The sequence below is a fragment of the Sciurus carolinensis genome, chromosome 5, assembly GCF_902686445.1.
Source record: "Sciurus carolinensis chromosome 5, mSciCar1.2, whole genome shotgun sequence".
In the NCBI taxonomy this organism is placed as follows: domain Eukaryota; kingdom Metazoa; phylum Chordata; class Mammalia; order Rodentia; family Sciuridae; genus Sciurus; species Sciurus carolinensis.
This window is the reverse complement of record NC_062217.1, coordinates 32,390,539-32,415,825: the sequence shown is the minus strand read 5'-3', so window position 1 is coordinate 32,415,825 and position 25,287 is coordinate 32,390,539. Positions and strand designations below refer to the sequence as shown.

The 25,287-nt window shown below is 35.0% G+C and overlaps 1 protein-coding gene across 8 annotated transcripts in view; it reads left to right on the top strand.

Annotated features, from left to right (window-relative positions):
- Positions 1-25,287, top strand: part of Ccdc169 (coiled-coil domain containing 169) — a 60,446-nt gene that overhangs the window by 10,909 nt on the left and 24,250 nt on the right. For 7 of the 8 annotated variants that reach the window (XM_047552113.1, XM_047552106.1, XM_047552105.1 and 4 more), the window contains 2 exons: positions 19,527-19,625; positions 19,839-19,892. In XM_047552113.1, coding sequence (XP_047408069.1) covers positions 19,527-19,625; positions 19,839-19,892 — 153 coding nt within the window. The remainder of the gene's footprint in view (positions 1-19,526; positions 19,626-19,838; positions 19,893-25,287) is intronic. The other variant, XM_047552109.1, reaches the window with a different exon arrangement.

Genomic DNA, 25,287 nt, shown 5'->3' with positions numbered 1-25,287 from the left:
GTGATTATTTCTCTTCAATAAAGAACTAAATATATATAGAACAACACAGCCATGCAGAAAGAGAACTTAAGTTCAGTATGAATGAACTGGTTCTCTGTATTCTCTGGGAAGATGCCTGCACAAGAATTTAGTTTTTCTTAAACAGTGAAATCCAGGAAGGGTTTTCTGAGCAGCAGGGATTAGGAATGTGGCCTGCAGTTGATGATGGAAGTATCTAGCCAACTACTCAGCAGAAAGCACTGGTTTCCAAGAATCCAATATCCATTCAAGAGATCTCTCATTACATAAGAACAAAAGATACAATACATCCTAATCTTCAATATAAAGACCAATATTTGTAAAATTCATATATATTTGTTTATAAAACATTTTTAAATTTCCTTTTAAGTTGATAGAAGACATACATTATTTGTTTTTGTGGGACAGAGTATGAATTTACATCATTTGTAAATTTCATCTTTGTGAATCATTCCATCTTTAGGAGTAACATATGCAGACATACTTTTAAAATTAATATTAGTTAGTTCTAATACTCATTTTGAGTAACTTCAAACTGCAGCCTTCTTATTGGTTACAAAAGGGATGGATGCTAGCTTTTGACCAACACACAGTAATATTTAAAAATACTGTTTGACAAAAATATGAAATGTTATTTTAAAACTAGATGAGTTGACTTGATTTTAATATTTTGAAAAATTACTCTCAATTAGTTTAGCACTTTCATCCTGTTTTGTTTTGTTGGGTTTTGATTCACTGTTCTCCTCTGAAGGTGTTATAGAGTATGTTATCTTGAAAATATATTTCAGTGGTATATGTGTTAACATTTAATTTTAACATGATATATCAGTTAAGGGTTGCATTTGGCTGTATATAAGAGAAAGCGCTAAGCAAGTGCATTTATTTCTGTTTTCCCCCTTTATGTAATAGGCAGTATTAGAGGTTTGCAGTTATTGGTGCAGTGACTCGATAAATCCCTCAGGAATTCAGGCTCCTCCTTACTCTCCACTAATAGTGTGTGAGAGAGGCTAGAAATATAGTGTTTTGCAAAAGTAGGAAGAGGAAGAGAATAGATACAGGGTGTGTAATTAGCTTTTCTGCCACACAAGGTCATTTAAAATGAATGGTATTTCATTATAAAGCATTATGTGTTTATTTAATATTATTTGAAAATGTTAAAGACAAAAATAAAATCATAAAGTCAATAGTACCTACAATTCATATTTGTTTGGTAATTTTTATATGCATATATTGATTAAAAAGAATGACCTAATAATCAGCTGAAAGAAAAAAGGAATGAAACAGGATTGTGCTTATTTTTTTACATTTTAAATATAATTTTAGCTTTACTGTACAATTTTGTATTCTATACTAGTCAGAGCAATTATCAATTACTACTTGTATTTCTTTTTTTTTTTTTTTTTTTTTTTTCTTTTTTTGCGGTGCTGGGGATCAAACCCAGGGCCCTGTGCTTGCAAGGCAAGCACTTTACCAACTGAGCTATATCCCCAGCCCTGTATTTCTTATGTATTTATTTAAGGGCTAAATTATATTCCATTGCATTGAATTATCAATTTTCAATTATTTTTGCTTTCTAATTGAACATATCAGTTTTTTTTTCAGTTTGGATAATAAAAGCTCAACAGATAATAAAGCAGACAATGATATACTCTAGTATAAACAAATATTGGATATCTTTTATAATTTTAATAAAAACAAGAAATAGATTCAAGATCTCTTTCATTCTCCTTCTCTGTCTCCCTTTTTCTTCCTCTTCATAGGCAAATTCTATGCATCATTCCAGTTCCTGTTTATATGTATTGAGTTTTCAAAAATCTCATCATGGCAAGCATCACCACAGGGAACATCCTTATACATGTTTCCTGGTACAAAATGCCTCCTTTAGGACTTGGCAAGTCCTGTAGAGGACTGGATAGATAGGCTGGATTTTCAACTTTGCAGCCATAACATTCCTGATCTCTATTGCAATTACTCAGCCTTGCTGCTTTAGAACAAAAGGAGTCACAGACAATACCTAAATAGTTATGTGGACTGTGTTCTAACAAATCTTGGCTTACAAAAACAAAAGAAGCAGTGACTGGCTTTTGACATTAGTCTGTAGTTTGTTGGTTCCTGTTTTAGGATAGCAGTCTGCGGTAACAGAATCCCTTTGTAAAAATACAAAGACCAGGTCCTATCCTTCAACATACAGAATCCTCTGTATTCTTAACTCTCCAGGTCATTCTGATAAACAACAAAGTTGGAGAATCACTGCTTTAAGCGCACATATACTTAAAAGTGGATTTTTTAAAATCAAGGAGTATGTACATTTAAAATTTTTCAGATAGTGATAAAGTCTCTATGGATCAAACTAGCTTAAGATATCCAAGATATCTGGCATGAATAAAAGGGAAAATTAGGCTGAAAATACATGCAGGGACTAGATAATAAAGGGTTTCATATTCATGTTAGGGAATCTGAACCTTTTTATATGTGATGGGAAACTGTTGAACTATTTATGTATTTTTAAAAATTTCCACTCACCCTCCAATGGAGAAAGAATTCCCAGGATGAGAATTAAGGCAGAGAAGTCAGTTAGGATTCTTTGGTCAGTCTAGGTTAAAGGAAAGGCGAGTTTTATAGCTTGGCCAGTATTATATGTGGAGAAGCAGAGGAAACAGATTGAGGATATATTTAGGAATGATTTCATGAACACATGGGTGATAGGATGTGATTGGGAGAGGATTGAAAGATGAATAACTTCATGAATTATGTTGAACAGGACTATAGGAATCAGAACTAGTTGAAATGTTAGGAAATGAAGAATATAGTTTTGTTTGTGCATTTTATACAGGTAAGAGTGGTAACAAAACAAAACAAAACAGGAAAAAAAAAACAGTCTGAAAAACAGGATTGAGGGTGGAAGCCTGGGATAATATTAACATTTAAGGTACTGGCTAAAGAGGCAATTTGGTGAAGTAAATTGTGAAAGAAAACATTGAGAAAGGATGAGGGGGACAATTGGAAGAGTGGTATCACAGAAGCCAAGGAAGGAGAAAGTTTGATGACTGTTGAGCAGAAAAATGTTCTCCAAGGACCTTCTGCCTCAAGGTAGGATAAAGCACTACATCCCACAGTTCAGGCAAATTATAAGTAAACAAGTACTAATAAAAGGATAGGATTTGGGGAGAAATGTGGTGGAATGGAAGAGTAGGGGGTAATAAAATGAAGTGAGGACAACTAACTTCGCCTAGAATCATAGCTTTTGGAATCAGACTTGTCCTGGTTCAAATCCAGATTATAAGGCACTGAGGAAATCACTTCATCTCTCTGAGGCTTAATTTCCTCATCTGTAAAATGGAGTTAATTAAGCTTTCTTGTAGGGTGGTTGTGAAGATTACTAGTGCTACTAAGAAAATAGCATAGTGCCTGAAATAGTAAGTACTGTTAGTACTCTTTCTCACTTCCCTTGATAAGGAGAAGTAAAATTTCATTAAAACAAATCTGTTGTGAAATTAACCTTAATCCCATTGGAAAAGATAATAACAAAGGTAGAACCCAAAGATGTGCTATTGTTTTTGCTTCTTAAGCTGTGCTGTTATGTAAACTACAAATATTCTGCTACCTTTTCAAAACTGCAGTACAGATTTGTGGTTGTGAGTACCTACCCACAAAGTAGGGACTTCAGCAGGGATTTAACACTTTTAATAAAAAGTACAGAACGTTTACTTCCTTTGGGCTAGCTGGGTGTACATTTTCTAGCTCTTGTTACTTCTGCTAGAGAAATAACCTAGTCAATACCATTATGTTAGAGTGTTCTTTCCAAGAATTTCCAAGTGTGTCCAGAACTATTGCTATTCACTGCAAGACTAGACTCTTCCTTGAGAATTCAAGATAACTAAAAGTTCAGGCTAAATAGGTTTTGTTGTGTCTGATGAACACTAGCTATTTTTTAAGTTCTTGTTTGGCACTCTGGGCTTCTTCATTCATTTCTAATTAGGATATGAAGCTAAGAATTTAGTTGAACTCATCAGAACTTTACAGCTCCCAGCAGTCAGCATATGATAGTGATGTCATCTTTCTTGCATTAGCTTATATAGGCCCACTGAAGCTCAGTATTTATGATGGTGTACCATAAACTGGAAAGATGATTGGCCCATCTACTTTCTTACTTCCCTGTACTATCCAGCACCATCATGTGCTTAGTTGCCTGATACAGATTTCTTGAATTTGCAAGCTGTAAGAACCATATAGAGCATTTATTTAAAATATACATTCTGGGACTTTACCTAGAGGTACTCAACTGTAGGTCTGGAGTAAGGCCTAGACAGTTGTACTTTTTAGCAGGCATTTCAGTAAGTTCTGTTGCCAAGAACAATTTGAGAAAAAAAGATTTAGGGGATCTGTGTCCCTCAGAAAAAGATGTGGAAGACAGTCTCTTATTACAGGAGTTCCTATACAGAAACTCTCAAAAAGCACTATCATATACCTACAGTCAACTCTATCAAGTGAAAGTTTTGCTCTTTGACTGATTCACAGTCATAAAACTAACAACCCCTATTTTTCTCTGCTACTGTTTTTCCCATCAATGCATTCTCCTTATCTTACATTAGACCCAGACAGTTGGACCTTTCAGGAAAATATCTCACCATTGCACACACCCTATAGATCAGATGAATGCAGTACAGGGAATCCTTCCTCTAAAGTCATAAGACTAGCTGGTTATGGGAGCCATTGAGGGAAGAAGATGTTGAAACAAAGAAACATTATTTAGAAAAATATTTTGTCTCACCACAAACATTTTCTGGAAAACTCTTGATCAATTAAGAGAAAAATCAATTTATAGGAAGCTAGTTTGCTGAAATCTGAATTCTTAAATGTTGTTATGAATATATATTTTTTAGCATTTTAAGGGATGTTCAATTTGTTAACTAAAGACTCAAGGAAATGGTTTAGCATTTAATATCATTGAAAAATATATTCTGAAAAATAAGATGTTCAGGATACAAGTTCACATATAAGAAAGATTCTCCTTAAAAATCAAATTTTTGGTAAATTTGAAATCCTAGGCAAATTGGTCTCTCTTATGTTAATTCTTTGATGAAATTACTTTTAAATGTTAAGTTTTGGTTGTTTGTTTGGCTTTCCTTCCAAAGTATGTTTTAGTTTTCTCTAGGACCGACCAGAAGACCCATTCTCCTTGCCTGCTTATCAGGAGAAGCTTGATGTAAGAGAAAATTCTTTCAAACCATCAGACCATTCTCTTTATCATATACTTGGCCCTTTAGAGGAACAAGATGCACCCCTCACCATTCTCTGTTTTGCTCCTTTTAATGTTCTACACTCACTGACATATTCTATCTCTTCATCATCCTGATGACCTGTACTACTTCCTGTGATACTTGTTTCTTTCATCATGATTCAAATTCTTCTTTTGTTTGGGTTGCCTCTTGGACATCTAGCCCAATTTGGCCCTTCCTAGGACCCTTTACCTCACTGCACTCACTGCACATCCTACTGGCATGGCTCTGTTGGACTCATGTTGGTCATTTCCACCTTTAGAACCTTCTAAGAAATGTTCTAAAAGTCCTAAGTACACATTTTAGAACATGATAACCAGGCATTAAAATAAATGACCTTAAAGCACTATTGACATCCATAAGTATGTTTTAGTTAAAATATATTAAAGTGACATCCCAAGCATATAGTGAAAAGGATTAGTGAAGTGGTCTTTGATTCTCTAAAGTGTGATATTTAAACATGAAGGGAAATTCCCACTGCCCACCTGGCTCTGATAGATCTGCAGATTCAATCTGAGACTGCTTCCTGAGGTATCCTACTACAGACCTCACTAGGTTTACATTCTCCTCAAAGATCCAGATGATCAGTTTGGGGACAGGTATATATCTTCAAACTAGAGAAAAGTTAAACAGATTTTTTATGTAGAGAATTGTTATCCACAAGAGGGCACTGTATCTAAGTATGCAAAATGCTGCATTCTTTTGCCATCAGAATTGTCCTTATGGAAAGGTACTATGTGGAAGCTATGATAAACTAAATTATATTCTTGTGCTTTCCTCCTGTAAGCCTTCAATGGAGTACTTTTACTTGTAACTTTCTTTTTTTTGGTGTATTCTTTAGCAATTAACATTGGTTTCTTTAAAAATAGGTGACTAGTAGAGCTTCCTTTTTGCTTGAGAATGGAGTATTTTAAAAAATTTAAATTTTAAGTATTTTAAAAATTTAAATCCTAGGCTGTGGATATAACTCAGTGGTAACTTGCCCAGCATGTTCGACATGGGTTCAATCCCCAGAACCACAAAAAACAATAACAACAAAAATTAAATAAATTTTATTTCAGGTATGTAAATAATGTCCTAAATTTCTAATTCTTATTCTGTGTTTCAATCTACTTTTAGAGAATTATCTTTCCAAAACAAATTCAGAAAGAACATAGGTGAAATTGATACTGCCTGGAATGCTAAGAAGTGATCAGTGTCTAAAACAACTCTTCTATGATAGTGGAAGAATTAATTTTTTGTATGTGATCTTTTAGGGGATGAGGGGCCTAATTTCTAGTAGAACCACCAATTTATGTAGACCTTTAGTTTGTTATTACAGGCTTCAGTTTTTGTATGCAACCATTGATTATATAATTAAATTGTTCATTTTATAGTCAAAAAAGTTAAAATCTAGAATGAACCCAGAAGTTTTTATAGTATAATTTTATAAGTTTTAAGAATTTCTGCTGTTTGTTTACATTTTATCAGTTTTATTTATCAGATTAAGCCAGAATACATTCACAAGCAATCCTGTCATAATTTAAATACATTGCAAAAATAATTCTATTTATGAATATCTTCAACTACTATTTTAAAGAATTTTATGTGCAGTAAACTCTTGAAATTGCTAACCAAATATATTTTGTTATCTATACTTATGTATTTTACATTATTATGAAGTAATTGTAGATTCATGGGATGTTATAAAAATGATATACATAGTACAATGAGTTCTTTGAACCCTTGCTCAATGATGACGCTCTTAATAACTGTAATATATTATCAAACCAAGAAATTTATGTTAGAACAATTCTTCTGACTACAGACTTCTGCTGTATGTGTGTGGGGGGTTGTTATTTGTGATTATCCATCTATAAAAACAAACAAACATCTTGCTGCTAATGAGCTAGGGTATTAATGACTGGTATAGTTTTGGCAAAATACAGAATGTGTTCTTTTCTCCCCAAAATAATATATGTTTATGCTGCTTCCATTCCCATGAGACTACCACAATGAGCCATCCTAATTTTCCAAGTTACAATATAATTTCAGAGCATAGTGTGTCAACTCATAGGAAGCATGCACAAGGGGAAGGAGAACCTGATGTGTACCAGGAAACCTGGGCCACACCAGCGAGAACTGCTTGTGGGAGCACCAAGACTAACAGGAGAGATAAAAATACTTTATGTTGAGCCTCAAGGGAACCAACAACAAGCTGGGGGATAAAGTATGTGGCATGTTAGAGGTTGAAACAATATGAAATCAAGGTGCTAAAGCTAAAAGTGGTAATGAAAGTCAGGACAGGGCAACTGATATGGAGTTACTGTTTAATACATTTTCCATAAGCTATCTAAAAAGTCTATAAAATTAGTATACGACCATTTTTTCAAAAGGTAGAATTCTTCACATCAATCAACAAGGGATATTGTTAATTTCAAATCTTATCTATTTCAGAATTTAGTGTTTGAGTTTAAAATTATTCAATATTATCAAAATAGTATTGTGCTTTGTAAAAATCAACTTAATTGGAATGGTTTCCATTTTAGCAAGACATTTTGATTGTGAAAATGGTAATGGAGGCAGTTTATGGCTAGGGCCTGAGAACTGTTCGAAATTTTTCAGTTGATTCACTTTTATATGTTCCTTTCTCACAAATCCATCTTTTTTTTCTAAGTAAAAAATTTCTAAAATACTTCCACCTATTTACCAAATCTAAATAACCCAGGTAAAATTAGAATGCTGTGGTTAGTGGCATTAAAAAATTGACTTTATTGAGGTACAATATGTGTAAATAAAATCATAATGTTGTTTTAGGTATAGTGTGAAGTGTCAAGAAAATGTTTGATATAGGCATTGAGGACTTCTTTATTTGAATATGATATTTATTAGCAGAAAAAAATTATACTTGATAATTGAAGGGAGTGGATGAGGATAGAGAAGGAATTCTAAACAGATAAGAGAAACAAATTTTGGAAAGCTGTAACTGGAGGAGTAGTAATTGATTTGAAGAAGTTGAGGAAGCAATAGCAAAGTACCTGCAGAAAGGGATATCAATGGCAACAAAGCAATGGGTCTCCAGATCTGCCTAATGCTTTGGAACTTGGCAGCATCAGGTATGGAAGGAGGTGAGTGTAGGAAAGGTACGCTGTTGGTCACTGGAACCCCTCTGCCACTCCATGTAATCAGGACACTCCTTTAGTTGAAAGTCTATTTTCTGGAGAAATTAAACTGCCATAACTTTGAACTGTAGGACTCAGACATAGAAATAGTGAGACCCAGGACTAAGAATAATGGGATCAAATGAAAATATGCAGTCAGTCAGCTCTCTTCTCCTGTCCTACTTCTAGAAAAGACAGGGTAGGATTAAATCATACAGAGCTGGAAATTAGAGGCTTCTTCAGTTCAAAACTGAAATGCTCTTAAGACAGTGTAGTGACCCAGACAGTGTGCCTCACAGACTTAGTAGGACAGGAAGACTAGATGTCAGAGGACCCCAGGTGCTGAAATTTGAAATCCATCAAGGCCACACTTCCCAAGAGCTGTTCCCTGGTCATGATTGGCTGCAATGGAAATAACTAAGTCAGACCTATTCATGGGATGCAAGGGACTTCATTGTTGACTGATTTGGCTTAAGGTTCCCTGATAGTTTGACCAAACTGTTTTGTATGACAGCCTAGAATACAACCTTCTAGACTTGGACTGCAATGAGACCACTGCCTCCCTCTCTATTTAATTTTACACTGAAACTCTTTATGATCCTTACACATTGAATCCCATTTTGGTGTCTGTTTCTCAGAAGAGACTAAGTGTGATCAAACAAAACAGAGTAATATGGGGATTCATTGACTGGCAGACTGATTGTCCTGATTGGTAGGTGTGACACCAATGGCTCTGGCCCAGGATATCAGTTAATTGCAAAAGACTTTACTAATGACGACCTTGGAAAAGGTACTGATAAAAGGGAATACTGTGGAAGAGGCCATGAGGCAGGCATTTGGAAAATAACAGAATTACTGCTAAGTCACACTGACTTCTACACAAGGGTAATGAGAGATCAGAACTGTTAATAAGAAATATCTAACCATGGAGCCCCGTGGGAGCTTCTCAGGAGGCCTCTGTACCAATAGTGAAAGGTCAGACACAATAGAACAACAGACTGAAGTTATTGTGTGAGCTACAAAGTTCCAGAGGCATTTGGATGCTAAACCTAGGTGGGTTTGTCATGTGAATGGCAGGATCTGATGGGGATAACTGGGTATGCTCAAATTGTGGCAGAACATCTGGGTAGATGCCCCTGAGAATGTATACAACTTCTAAAGCTCCTGAGCGTGTAGAGTGGCCTGCCTAAGGGCTAGAGCATCTCTTGTACCGGAAAATGCTGTAGAGGTCTCTCCCTAAGAAGGCATCATATGCCCCTCAAACCTCTGCCCTATTTCCTCTCTGGGCTGCCAGGCCAATTAATAAGGGTGTTGTTCAGCATCTATAATAATAATTTTTAAAAAGAATAGAGAAGCAGGAGGTTGAGGACAGCCAGTGCAACAGAAAACACAATTGTTTTCTTATTCCCTGGACCTGAATCAATTTCTAGAACCAGGAATCATTGGCCAAAGAGGTGGTTGAATCCTAGAAAGGCTGGACCTGAAACACCAATTCAAGTATATATTGTGACAATATTCCCATCTTCCCCAAAAGAGACCTCTGGCCACTTACACAGATAACACTGGGGAAAAAAATAACTAGATATTCCCAGGATGTTTAAACACAGGGTCTGTGTTGGCATTGATCCCCAGAGCAGAAATCTATGACTAAAGTCCAAAGTATAGTGGGCCTGTTGTCCCACAGACTTCCCTATACCTGCAGTGATCATTTTCTCAGTTCTCAAGGACATAATCAGAATAGATATATTTGAAAGTTGAAGTTAACCCATCATATTAGGTCCCTTATTGCTGAAGAAAAGTATGGTCGTGAAGGCCAAGTGGAAACTTTTGAAACTGCCCCTGATCCCACCAAGATCAAAGTAGAAGTCAAAACACTTTCTTATCCCATGGAAAACAGCAAAGATTAGCCACAATTAAAACCCTAAAAAGATGCAAGGATGCTGGTGCCTATCTTAACTGTTTCATTTGTCAGTCTGATCATGCAAAAACTGGATGGATCTTGGAGAAAAGTTGAAGGCTACGTAGACTTAACCAATTAGTGGCCTTAATTGCATCAGCTTTATCAGATGTGGTATCACTATTGGAGTCGATTAATAGAGTTTCAGGTACAGGATTCCCAGCCATTGATTTGGAGAATGCATTCTTTCCACTTTAATTAGAGAAAAGAATCAAAACAGTTTGGGACTTTTGCTTTCAGCTCCAGCATATAATAGACCACAGAAGTCCTCAATACTGTTATTACAACAAGAAAAACGGTGAACAAACTGGAAATTGATGACTTTGCTTGGGTCCATTAGAGAACTGAGGTTTCAGGGCAAATTCCCACTGTGAAATCTGGATAAACAGATGAATCCAGATAGTCATAACTGAGATCTGCTTACCTGGAACAGAAGCTGCTGAGACTATAAGCTGGTAAGAAAATTTAATTAGCATTTTTTGATGAATTACTGGAGGGAAAAGAGACAAATCTATTAAAGTTGATGACTTTAATGGTCTCTGTCGGTAATTGATAGATCAAGCAACCAGAAAATTACTAGAGATTGACCTGAAAAGCACCATCAACAAACTTGATCTAAGTGACATTATAGGCTATTCCATCCAACGGCAGGAGAACACATATTCTCCTCAAATTTACATGTAACATTCACCAAGATAAACCACATTCTGGAGACCCCTATAGACTCTTAGCTCATAAAAGGATAAGGTCTAGGTTAGTACTTCTCACTGTAGCATATCCCTAGCACAATATCTGGTATATAAGAGGCACTTGATAAATATTTTTGGAATAAATGAATTAATTGCAAAATTGGGCTACAAGAAATCTAGTCAGGATGTATAGCAGCAAGATATAGGTTAATCACAAAGAAATCATATTAAAAAAATGTAAGCCTCAAAGGTTAGAACTGAAAATGCCAATAAAAAAGAGAATACCACTTGATTAATATTCCTAAATATTCCTTTCATCAAGTCACTTCTTTAATAACTTCCAGTAGTTCCCTACTGGAATTCCAATTCCTAAGCCTATCATTACAAAGCCACCTTTTCTAGCAGGTTATTTTCTAGTTATCTTAATTTGCCTTTTATTTATTGCTCAAATATTTTGCTTCATCTCTAATCCTACCATTAATCATTTCTGATTTAAGCCTATGATAAATATACGACTTCCCTCATGTCCCTCTTTTTCCCTTTCCATTTTTGGGACTTTATATGTTCTACCCACCTTGATTAACACCTTTTAAAAATGTGTGAAGCATTTATTTTCAATGTTTCACTTTTTCTATTTAATCATACCTTGCATTTTAACTCATGTTTTTTATGCACCTATTTAGTATGAGCTCCTACAGTTTTACACCATAATTTATTCAAGTCACCTTCGATAGAGAAATAATTTGTATTCTAGTAGGTTATTTGTAAGTGAACTTATTTTAAAACTTAGAATGTATTTTTACCATTGAAATAATGTTCAAATGGATTGTATTCTATTTTACATCTATAAATGTACTTAACAAATTATGTAACTGATTGATATTGCTATTGTAGCCCAACCTGGAACCCTTGGAGCAAGGTCTATAGAGTAGCATTTTGAACTACTTCTACCACTCACTAATTATCCCTTCAAAAGTGTTTCATACTTGGGCAGTTATTTCATAAGGGTTTCATTTCTATAAAATAATTCAGTTTAGCTTCTTACGTATGTTCAACTTTAATGGTTTTTTTTTTTCCAGAGCAAGTTTATAGTTGGAGGAAAGGAACTGGAAGCCATTCATGATGCCAGTGCATAATTAACTTTCAAAGAATAATATTGCCTACCTGAGAAACATCATCTGATTATGTTTTAACAAGAATATTAATCAAATATGCATAGTGGTGGATCATCACTTCCAAAGGGATTTATCACTAGTCCTATTTTGAGACTAATTTGCCCCATTCCAGCTGACCTATTTACCTTCAATATGATATTTTAAATGCCAATCATTATTAACAAGTATCTAGGAGAGAATAAATTTTCATTGAAATCTATGTTCAGCTATATTTTCAGGAAGATATGAGCTCTAAAATATTTTGCAGTTTTGCTTTGTGGAGATTTAAATCAGGTCCTTCCATTTTTTCTTTGAATGTTTCTTTTAATAGATTTAGTGACCTAGATCATGACCAACAAGAGTTGAGAGAATTTGAGTAGATCTTTTATTTAATTTGTAAGAACAAGAAATAATTGGGGTTATTGAAAATTATGTTACTAATTTGGGAATTAAAATTTTAAATCAAATGGGTATGATGCATTGTTGCTCTGAGCCCTGACTAACCCTCTTCTTTGCTGTTCTTCCACCATTGTTTTGGGAAACTTGATTATAAATAATTTAACCAATACCATAGCCTCAAAATTCCTCAAACTGCTTAATTCTCTTCATTTTCCCCTACTCTTTAGCAACCCAGAAAACCATGGCCAAATCCTAGACTTCAACATCTCCTTGTGGAGGATAACTTCCATTTGATGAGCTTTTCTTCTGCTTCCTTCTAGACTAGAACTGCCCTTCTTCTGAAAATTGTACCCCCCAACCCTGACTGCAATTCCATGTTTAATGCTAAAGGAGTTTTCACTGCCTTGTAAGGCCCCACAGTCCAAAGGTGAGGGCCTTACGTAGTATCTCTTCTCCACCCTCACCAAGTTGATTAAGATCTGGGTAGAGGAGACCAATTACACTAAATCTGGGCCTATGGAGATGGTCCTTTTATGCAGAATGCAGAACTACAAGTGTATTTTCTACATAGTTTTAACTCTTTGAAGTCACTATATGAAGCTAGCCAGTATATAGCAATCGTCACCCCTTCAGCCACCTCTTTTTTCTCATTTGGGGCAGATAATCTTCTATTTTCATGATTGAAGATTTGAACCACAATTAAGAGCATTACTTTTCCTAGGTATAGGTCAAGGCTAGTAGCACTTTTAGTCATTTGGGTGTTATCTTCAGGGTGTACATTGACAGTCCAGAACTATCTGGAGATAGGCTAGTAGGAGACCAGATCCAGCAATAAATAAATAAATTATGTACTCTTCAAATCCAGAAGGAGATGGAGGTGTTCATTATTCATTAGGTGCTGCTACAGTCACATTGATATGATTCTAATAGTATTATAAGTCAGACTAGCCTTACAAGATTATTTTGACTCCTTGCTTTTGTCTCAGGATAAGATCACACACCTCCCCAAGGGTCGTGTATTTGGTAACCTGGATACACTGTGTGCCTGTGCTACAATGTTGGCAAATGCTATGACTTGAATATGACTTGTCCCCCCTGAAATTCATGCTGAAATTTAATTGTCATTGTGGTGTTGGCAGGTAGGGCCTTTAAAGGGGTTATAAGGTAGTTAAGACAGATTAATGCCTTTTTTTTTTATAGGAATTGGGGTAGTTATAAAATATAGCTGCCTCTTGTGTTTTTTTCTCTTCCAATTGCTTCCACTTGCCCTTTTACTTTTCCACAATGCCATGATGTAGCATTGGCATCACAGATACAGCTTGTCAGGTACAGCTGCTTGATCTGGAACTTCCAGCCTTTAGAACCATGAGCTAAATAAACTTATTTCCTTTATAAATTTCTCAGTCTTAGGTGTTATGTTATAGCAACAGAAAATGGACTAAGAGCACGGGAGGTTCAAAGATTTGAACCACAATTAAGAGCATTACTTTTCCTAGGTATAGGTCAAGGCTAGTAGCACTTTTAGTCATTTGGGTATTATTTAAGTCATTTCTGGATGGTAGATTTGGATTGACAATACCAGGAGAGTGGATAGTTATTCCTCTGTGGGACTTTCTGGAAAAGTTTTATCACATGCTAAAAGTCTCCCAACAGGGGTACCTATTCACAGTCTTCCCAGAGTGTAAGAAAGAACTAAAAAGTGTAGGATGATTAAACAACCTTTTCTATGTAGGCTTAGAACTAATTGGCACCCAGGTCTATTGGACTAAAACCAACTGATAAATTTACCTAAAGTCACAAATACACCACAGTAGTTCCAGTAGAAAGCTTCCAGTGTCATGGTCTAGTGTTCAATTCTGTGATTGTTGGTCCAGCTATGGAGACAAAACTAGTCAAAGACATCAGCTTTCCTTGATGTGTCTTTGTTCAATTTTGGTTTGGGGTTATACTGGCTTCATAGAACTTATTTGGGAGTGTTTTCTGTCAATTTTATAGAATAATTAGAGAAAGACTAATATTAGTTCTTCTTTAAATGTCTGGTAGAACTCAGCTGTGAATATATCTGGTCCTTGGCTTTTCTGTGTTGAAAGGCTTTGAATCGCTGTTTCAATTTCATTGTTTGATTGTAGGTCTGTTTAGGTTTTCTATATGTTCCTGGTTCAATTTGTGTCTAGAAATTTGTTGATGTCTTCTAGATTTTCCAGTTTATTGTGGTATAAAATTTTCAAAATAGTTTCTAATGATCCACTGGATTTCAGAAGTATCTGTGGTGTTATTTCCTTTTCTCATCTCTGATTTTTTTTATTCGGGTCTTTTTTCTCTTGTTTAGTTTGGCTAAGGGCTTTTCAGTAATATTTATCTTTACAAAAAAAAAAAAAGCCCACAAACAATTCTTTGTTGCATTGATTTATCCTGTGTATTATTCTTTATACCAAAATGAGACAAAGACACCTCAAGGAAAGAAAATTACAGACCAATATCCCTGATGAACATAGATGCAAAAATCCTTAATAAAATATTAGCAAACCAAATTTAAAAACACATTAAGAAGATAATAAATACATCATGATCAAGTGGGCTTCATCCCAGGAATGCAAGGTTGGTTCAGCAAATGCAAAAAATCAATAAATGTAATTCACCACTTACATATAATTAAAAACAAGAATCATTTCAGTTGAGGCAGAGGAGGCCTTTGTTAAAATATAGCACCCATTCTTGTTAAAAAATAAAATGCTGGAGAAACTAGAAATAGAAGGAACTTACCTCAATGTTATAAAGGCAATACATGACAAACCTGAAGCTAATATCATACTAAACTGAAAAAAACAAACCTTTCCCTCTAAAGTCAGGAGTAAGACAAAAATGTCCACTTTCATCATTTCTATTCAATACTATTCTTGAAACTCTAGCCAGAGCAATCAAGCAATAAAAGGAAATTAAAGGGATATAAATACAATAGGAAATTAAATCCAACTATCTTTGTTTGCTAATGACATGCTCTTATATTTAGAAAACCCCCAAAATTCCACCAGAAGACTTCTAGAACTGATAAACGAATGCAGCAAAGTAGGATACATGATCAATACTCATAAATCAATAGCATTCCTATATTATGACAGCAACTCAGCCAAGAAGGAAATCAGGAAAAACCATCCTTTGCAATAACCTATAAAAATAAAATATTGGGAATTAATCTAACCAAGGAAGTAAAAGAGTTCTACAATGAAAATTATAGAACACCAAAGAAAGAAATTGAAGAAGACCCTAGAAGATGGAAAGACTTCTCATGTTCTTGGATAGGCAGAATTAGTGTTGTCAAAATGACCATACTAAAAGCAATATACAGATTCAGTGCAATCCCCATCAAAATACGAATGACATTCTGCACAGAACTAGAAAAAAAGTCCTTAAATTTATTTGGAAGAATGAGAGACTCAGAATAGCCAAAGTAATTCTGAGCAAGAAGAGTGATGCAGGAGACATCATAATATCTGATCTCAAATTATACTATAGAGCTATAGTAGCAAAAACAGTATAACATTGGCATTATAATATAAATGAAGACCACTAGAATAGAAGACACAGAAACACATGGCCATCTGATATTTGACAAAAGTATCAAAAATACACATTGGAGAAGAGACAGCCATTTTAACAGATGGTGCTTGAAAAAACTAGATGTATCTACATATATAAATATATGTGGAAAAATGAAATTATGCCCCTATCTCTTACCCTGCACAAAAGTCAAATCAAAATGGATCAGAATTAGATCAGAAACCTTGCAACTGCTAGAAGAAAACATAGGGTCAACTCTCCATCATATATGTACAACCACCAACTTTTTCACCAAGACTCTTAAATCTCAAGAAACAAAACCAGGAATATGTGGGCTGCCATCAATTTAAAAAACTTCTGCAGAGCAAAGGAAACAAGAGCTTGAAGAGAAAACTTACAGAATGAGAGAAAAGAAATCAGTCACTTGTTCACCTGACAGGGGATTAATATTCAGAATATATAAAGAACTCTAAAAACACTGAAAACCCAAATGATCCAATCAGTAAATGAACAAAAGAAGAAACACAATGGCCAACAAGTACATGAAAAAATGTTCAACATCTCTAGAAATCGGGGAAATGCTAATTAAAACTACACTAAAATTTCATTTTTAGTCAGAATGGCAATTATGAAGAATAAAAATAACAGCTGGGACTGTGACTCAGTGGTTGAGTGCTCGACTCCCACGTGTGAGGCACTGGGTTCATTCCTCAGCACCACATAAAAATAAAGGTACTGTGAACATCTACAGCTAAAAAAATATTTTTTAAAAAAATAGCGAATGCTGGTGAGGATCTGAGGAAAAGGTACACTCGTACATTGTTGCTGGGAATGTAAATTAGGACAACCTCTCTGGAAAACAGTTGAATATTCCTCAAAAACCTTGGAATGGAACCACCATATGACCCAGCTATCCCAATCCCTGGTATTTATCCAAAAGAACCTAAATCAACATACTGTAGTGATATAGCCACTTCAATGTGTATAGCAGCACAATTCACAAAAGTCAAATTATAGAATCAGTCCATATGCCTGATATTCAAATGGATGGAGAAAATGTGTTATATATATGCACAATGGAGTTTTACTCAGCCATAAAGAAAAATGAAGTAATGGCATTTGCTGATAAAGAGATAGAAATGGAGAACATCATGCTATGCAAAATGAGCAAGACGCAGAAAATCAAGAATCAAATGTTTTCTCATATGTGTAAGCTAGAGCAAAATGAGGGAAAGAGGTGGAGTTGGGGCTTGGATATCATAAATATAATGAAAGATCAGTGAAATAGAAGGTAGAAAATGAGAGGGAGGAAGAATGGGAAAGGGGAGAAAATAAGAAATGAATTTAATAAAATCATGTTATATACATATATAAATGTACCAGAGGGAATTTTACCTTTATGTAGAAAGTACCTATCAAAAATAAAGAACAAAAAAAAGTAAAGAAAAAAGAAACCAGTTTGCCTGTTGCCTTCTACTAGCAGTGTGGACTCCCTTTGCTATTTGCTATAGTAGGTCAGTCTTATGCTCAGCCATCCTACATTCAAGTCACATTCTTCGAAGCTATATTTAAGCTAGGCTGCCAGTCTTTGACACCAATTAGTTGATTACCCAGTCAATCAGGGTGGTAATTTTGGTATCTTGCCTAAAGACTCTTGAGATTTCTTTCTCTCTCAAAACTGATAGATTACCAATGTATGTGACTGACTGAAACACTGAATAGGAAAGGAAGGTAAAATTGTATCAGAAACACATCAGGGTAAATTGATGGGAGGCATCTTATATAAATCAACTTGCCACCAAGTGACTTGTTGATCTCATTAAGGGATAGTACCCTCCCAGGGGCTCATGTCTCTTGCTGGCAGGTCCAACATTGAGCAGCAGCAGTATTAGTTCACCCTTAGTGGGAAGGAAACCATGCTGTTGAACCAACCAATGCAAAGTCCTCATCTCAGTGCAGTCCCCATCTCTCTCACTGTGGTTACTCTGTTCATCAGCTTACTCTCTTGGCTGACCAAGAACAGATTTAGAAGATATCTCTTGGCCAAATCATTGGTCCATTTGGTTTAATACCTCATTTGTAGTGGGTGCTTTCTGGTAAGGATTATTGTGCAATACATAATACACAAGAAGTCTCACCTTTGTTCCCACTTTGGTAGGACCCTCCACATTTCTCTTCCCCAGAGTTCTTTGCCCCCAGTCATTAGCTCTGTACAGATTTCTGCCCCCACTGACATGATGGCCAGGCAGAAGAGTGTAAAACTCTCTAAAGTTTTTCCATATTTCTATATGTGGTACCCAGGAAACTGTTCACATCTCTCTTTTCTGAAAAAAATCAAAATAGATAAGGTAGGAGTCTTTTAGGGAAAGTAGCCTTCAGAAAAGAAATTTCTTGATTTTATGAGGTAAACATTGATGAGTGAGAGTGAGTGAGGAGGAGTGATGGGGAAAATGATATTTTTTAATCAAGCCAAAGGAGAGAAGCAGAGTGGTAGAACAGGTAATAAGGTTGAGAACCAGGGAAATTGGGAGAATATTACAGACTAGGACAGTTCTGAAAACTAAGACCTCAGTCCAGGCACTCTGCCTCATTATAATTGAAGCTTTTACAAAAGGGTTTTTTACATTCATTTCACAAATTACTAGGAAATCAGGGTAGTTCAGGTTGGCAAATATAAACTATGCATTTTAGTCATACAATTCTCCAACAGTTTATAATTATGTATACATAGTGTTATTGATGTGAATCAAAATAATGTACTCTGTTTTCTCCTTTTATGAAAGAGGAGCCATAAACTTTTCCTTCAGTGTAAACTGTTTTTTCAAGTAGTTTTCACCAACATATAAAAATGCACTTAAATTATATCAGATATAATATTTAAATGTCTTTGCCTGTACCTCTTTTGTTGCGGTGGTAGCAATAGTATGACTACCTCCTATTAATTGTTAATACTAATAATTTTTTAGCATGTCTGGTATTTGGAGTCATTTTATCTAAGTTCTAATTCAGCTCTACCATTGATGAGCTGCATGTCTCTGAGCCAGTTATATAAACTCTAAAAGATGGAATTTTCTCAACAGTAAAGTGTAAATAAACATTAGGCATTTGAAGTATTATAATAAGGAATAAGTGACATAATCTATGGAAAGGACTTAGTATAACACATGACATAGTATTTGAGCTCAACAAATATTTTATTTTTATTACTATTACTGGACTCATAAGGTCACAGAATATTAGGTGTGGAAGGTATTCACTAGTAAAGAATTTGATGGTCATTTCTATTGCTTAAAACGTGAGTACATATAAAAATTTACTATTTATACTTTCAGGAATCCTTAAATATATTACTTAAACAACTAGAAAAAGAAAAAAGGAGTCTTGAAAATCAAGTGAAAGACTATGCACTTAAGCTGGAACAAGAATCAAAGGTTTGTTTGTATTCTATTAAACAATTCCTTTGAAGCTGCCTTTATTTATAGGATTATCTACAAACCTACTATATCATTTTCATAAAATGATACAAACCATTTCCTACTAAAAAAAAGTTATTAAAAAAAAAAGCAGGAGACATGAACCCTAAATTGGTAACTTTCTGGCTAATCTTTTATGTTGGATTCCTTACTTTTGTATCTTCTACATAGGCTTACCACAAGATCAACAATGAACGCTGTAAATACCTAAATGAAATGTCTCAGGTAATTGTTTTCCTCTACTTCCAAATTCTGAAGCTTTCCCCGACCTTAAATTATGTATTTTACTTTTCTATAATTTGTGTGTGTGTGTGTGTGTGTGTGTGTGTGTGTGTGTGTGTGTGTGTTTGGTTACAGAAACAGATATTGGAATTATAGGGAAAAGCTACCAAGTTTGTAAATATGGAAAATGGAAAGGGAAATATATAATTTATAAAGACATAAAAAAGAGATAAAACATATTCCCTAATTAAGAGATTATCTTGCTTATCTGCTTCCTTAGTTATCCTTTTAAGTTTGATTCATGATCACTAGAATTCAAACAGATAAGCTGCTATCCTTCAGCTATCACTTCATTATTATGTATGGTAAGGTCTAAGGTAGACACAGCATTGCTATTGCTGCAAATACAAGACAGGAAATGATCAGTAAATTATCTCGAACACATTTTCAGCTTTTCATTTGCCTTTCAGTTTTATTTAAGATGTTGGAATTTTAGAGTTTTTATATTTCTAGAACTGTTATGATTTCTTATGTTATAGTTAAAAAGATCATCTTCATTTCCATGTTTCATAACATTTATAGCATCTTTTAGTACTTACATAGCTTATTATTTAATATTTAAATATCAAATATGTTATCTTTATTTTGATATATATTTTAAGATTAGGATATGAGTTCAGTTTTCAATGTGTTTTCCAGAAAGAAGATCCAAAGAGCAATTGGATCTAGGCATCTCAGGAAAATCTTAAACATTAGAGATATAGACTTGGAAATCACTATCATAGATAGTAAGAGAAGTCATGTGAATAAATGAAATACATAAGGGAGAATAAATAAGGTAAAAAGAAAAGATAGTATAAGATATAACTCTGAAGACAGTGATAGTCATGGGAGCAACAAATAGGGTTGGGATCCTCAAAGCATATCTAGTTAGACAAGGAGATGGAGGACCTTGAGGGGGAGCTTGACCCAAAAGGTAATTGGCTCATCAAATATAGAGTATCTAGAGGATCAATGAAAGGATTCAGAGGAAGAGATTTAGGTTTGGGAATTGGAGCCAAAAATGGGATGAATAGACAAATATGAGAATAAAAGCCAGAGCAATGGTGGATAAAGGGAAACTTGGACTTGTAGTGTTGACCAAGCTAATGCAGGAAATGGAGATAAGATAGAATCAGTGCTTGTAGTCTCTCATCCATAAAATGGACAATTAATTTAAACTTCATGGTCCTTGACACTGGATTGGAAGCACTGCTTCCTCCAAGAGGACAGGTACCTTGGACCTTTCATCTGACTCCATACTCTGCATGGAATGTTCTTCTCATACATGCTAATTCCAACTCCTTCAAGGTATAGTACAAACACCACCTCCTTTATGAGACTTCAATATGATGAAGAGACCACAGACAGTGGAGCTATTGCAAATTTGGATTTGAATCCCAACTCTGCACTTACACCTGTATGACCTTTCTGGGCCTTCATTTCTTTCCTCACCTGGAGAAAGGAAGAATCTTTTTGATGTCAGTGTCAGTCTCGGGGTTCTGTGAGTGTTTAGAGACATGGTATATGTGAAGTGCAATGTATAATGCCTGGCACCTTATAGGTTCTAAATTTCAATAAAAGGTGAACATTATTTTCCTGTTTTTTCTTTCCTGATCACACTAGTCCTATTTTGGCGACAGCACCATCAGAATTTTGAATTGCTTTCTGGACTTTTGACTGATCTTCACTCAGCTGTAGGTTCCTGAGGTCAATCAGGGTGCCTCATTCTTGCTATTCCCTTACACTGAGCAAAAAGGATGGCAAGTAGTCAATGTTCAAAACTATTTGCCAAACTGAACACAATACAAAAATTTATGGAGATCATGAAAATCTCAAGTCATTACAAAAAAGGTGATATATAAAGCACTGAAGGGTTTTATTTTTTTAAAGGTTAAAAGTAAAGTCTTTTGCCCTTGAAGCATTCATTTGCCTTTGTTTATCTAAAAAAAATCATTTAGGTGGAATAAGCCTACTGTGACTATACAGGATCACTGAATGTACAATCAAAGCCTATTTTAACAGCTTCCCAGGAAGATGTTAATCCTGTCCCCGGTATAAATGTTAATAAGGATTTTCACTCTAAACTGAATTGTTAATCTTTATAGTCAAGGATGGTTCTGACCATGAGGATATTGCAGTGACTGGAAAGGTTAATGGATGATTTGTAGTTCTTTCCATGCTGAATACATAAATAATTGATTCTTTGGTAGATAACTAGAGCTATTTGCTGAATCTGCTTTTTATACCTCTGCAACTATATTTGTGGTTTTGTCTCACTCTCAAAGCACTGTTTTGACTGAAACTGAATTGTCCCATCTCAGAATTATTCTAATTTGCACAGTGTGTATGCAATATAGGTATTACTTTTTAAGAATAAACAGGTACATTGTATCACTGAAAAATGAGGTAGAAAAACTGATGAGCAGCTTGTTGTAATACCTAATTTAAGTTTAAGCTTCTGTTCCCATAAACACTGAATTTTTGCAGTGGGTCTGAGTGATTGTTGAATATACTGATTTTGGTTCACTGATGGGGAGGGATCTGAGTTGGCTCTGAATTCATCATTGGGCAGTTCTAACTGATAGACTTACTGTTAAAACACATCAGTTGCTTCTTATTCTCCTTCCCTGAAACTTCCTTAAAATTCACTGTTTTTTCAAACTCTGAAGAATATAAGACAAGTCCACACTCCTCTACACGATGACTTCAAAGATTTTAAACAGTTCTCCATCTTTCCATAGTTTGTTCGTTTGTTAGATCTGTTTTGTTTCTGAGAGATAACTAATGTTTTGTTAGTTATCTCTCATGATATATGTTCCAGAATGTGCCTGAATTTCTGTTGCCTTTTAGGACAACTGTTTTGTTATTGTTCATTTTAAAATCTAGCAAAGTCTTGTCTCTATCACACACCCATTTTTCTTCTCTGCTGCCTAAGCGATCAATTTAAAATATAGATATTATGGCATAATTTCCTATTGTGATACTTTCTATTTGCTTTGGCCAAAGGTCATAGGGCTCCTTGGTGTGGTCAACAAAGTCCTCTCCAACATGGCAGTGCCTGTCAGCGCCTGTCAGCCTTTTCCTGTTAACATCCTTTACTGCAACTAGACTAAATGCTATCTTCAATTTCTGCATATATTGTGCTGCTTTATAGCTGAGGTCCTTGCTGTTCCTTCTACTCAGATTATCCTTTCCCTATTTCTTAACTGGTTACTATTCCATGTGCATCCCCTACAGCCTGAGTTATTTGCATCTTCTGTATGCTCACAAAGCACTTGTGCAGACGTTTATCAAGGGCCTTCATTGTAATCTTCAATTTGTTTTGCTATTTCCCCAATAGAACTGTGACTTATTTTTCCTTGTACCTGGTACATAAAATAGTGGTAGCACATAGTAGATGCTCAATAACATTTGCTAAAGGAATGAATGAATTCCACTACAACACACCCAAACTTGTCACTCTTAGCAAATGATCTATTATCTTAGATCACAGAAGAGAGTTGGTGGGGGGGCCCAGGGCAGTATGGGGATCCATCAGGTATAAAAATCTAATTGTTCTTTTTACCTTCAGATTTATATACATCTTTACCCACTACTCATGTTTTCTCTCTAAGAAAAGGATTCCAGTCTTCTCAAGTCTTATCTGCTACCGCTAGGACTAAATAATAATTTCCTCTTATATTTTGATTTTCTCTTTCACCGACTGTGGCTTACCTTGCTTGCAATGTGCTCAACTCTTCCACCAAAACAACAACCAAAAAAATCCCAAACTTTTATTTTATTCCAACTTACCTCATAAAACTACCACCACAGGTTTTTTTTTCCAGCCAAATTTCATGAAAAGAGTGGGTATACTCACTGCCTTTGCTTTGAGTATACCCCTCAACTTCTTTTCACCTCTCTTCTGACCCCAACATTGTGCATGGGCCCAGTTTATCATTTAATAGCTGCATACAGAGACTCTTCTTCGAACCTGTGGTATTAGATGTCTCTGCTCACTTCTTCAAATATATGCCCTACCCCCAGTACACACATTTGCTTTGCATGACAGTATTTTTTCTTGAGTTTTCCTGTTGTTTAAATGATGACCCTGTCTTCAATGAATCTCACTTCCTTTTAAAAGTTGCTTTCAGCTTTCTATCATTGAGTCTCTTACTCTTCTCTGTATTGCTCTTACTGGATGATCTTATTCACTAGTGACTCAATTGCCATCTCTAAGTTGATCAACTTCAGTTGTTTCTGAATTGAAGATTATGTTTACACCATTCATAAAAGTCTTCATTTTTGTATAATGGAGGAATTTCAGAATAGACAGAAATGAATATATTAACTTATCTTTCTAAATTTCTGCTGTACCATACCCATGCTTCTATTGTCTTGTCTATCATAATGACAGAGTACATGTTTATATAGTTTTACTTTTATGTTTACTTTTCTTTTTCTCTTCAAGTGAATTTATTGGCAGATACACAAAATCTCACAAGATAAATGAAAAGCAGAGTATGGACTGGAAATGATAGGAACTAGTAATGGTAAACTTAGCAGACCTTAACATTTAATACCAACAGTTCTAATATCTTCAGAGGAATCAACTCCCTCTATTTCTCTAGGTATTTAATTTTTTATTTGTTCTAATTAGTTATACATGACAATAAAATGCATTTATGCATTTTGACAAATCATAAGTGGAGTATAATTTCTCATTTTTCTGATCATACATGTTGTAGGATCACATCCGTCATGTAGTCATAGATGTACATGAGGTAATAATGTCTATTTCACTCTACTATCCTTCCTACCCCCATCCCACTTCCCCTGCCTTCACTCCCTTCTACCTAAAGTAACTATTCTTCCCTAGCACCACCCCACTTATTGTGAATTAACATCCGCATATCAGAGAAAATACTTTTTTGGGTTTGGCTTTTTTCACTTAGCTTGATATTCTCCAACTCCATTAATTTGCCAGCAAACGCCATAATTTCATTCTTTTATAAAGATGAGTAATATATATATATATATATATATATATATATATACACACACATACACACACACATATATACATATATATGTATAAACAAACAAACTATGGTTCCATAGTTTAGCTATTGTGAGTTGAGCTGCTATAAACATTCATGTGGCTGCATCACTGTAGTATGTTGATTTTAAGTTCTTTGAGTATAAACCGAGGCGTGGTATAGCTAAGTCAAATGGTGGTTCCATTCCAAGTTTTCTGAGTAATCTCTGTACTGCTTTCCATAATGGTTACACCAATTTGTATTCCTACCAGCAATGTATGAGTGTATCATTACCCCACATCTTCGCCAAAATTTATTGTTGCTTGTATGCTTGATAA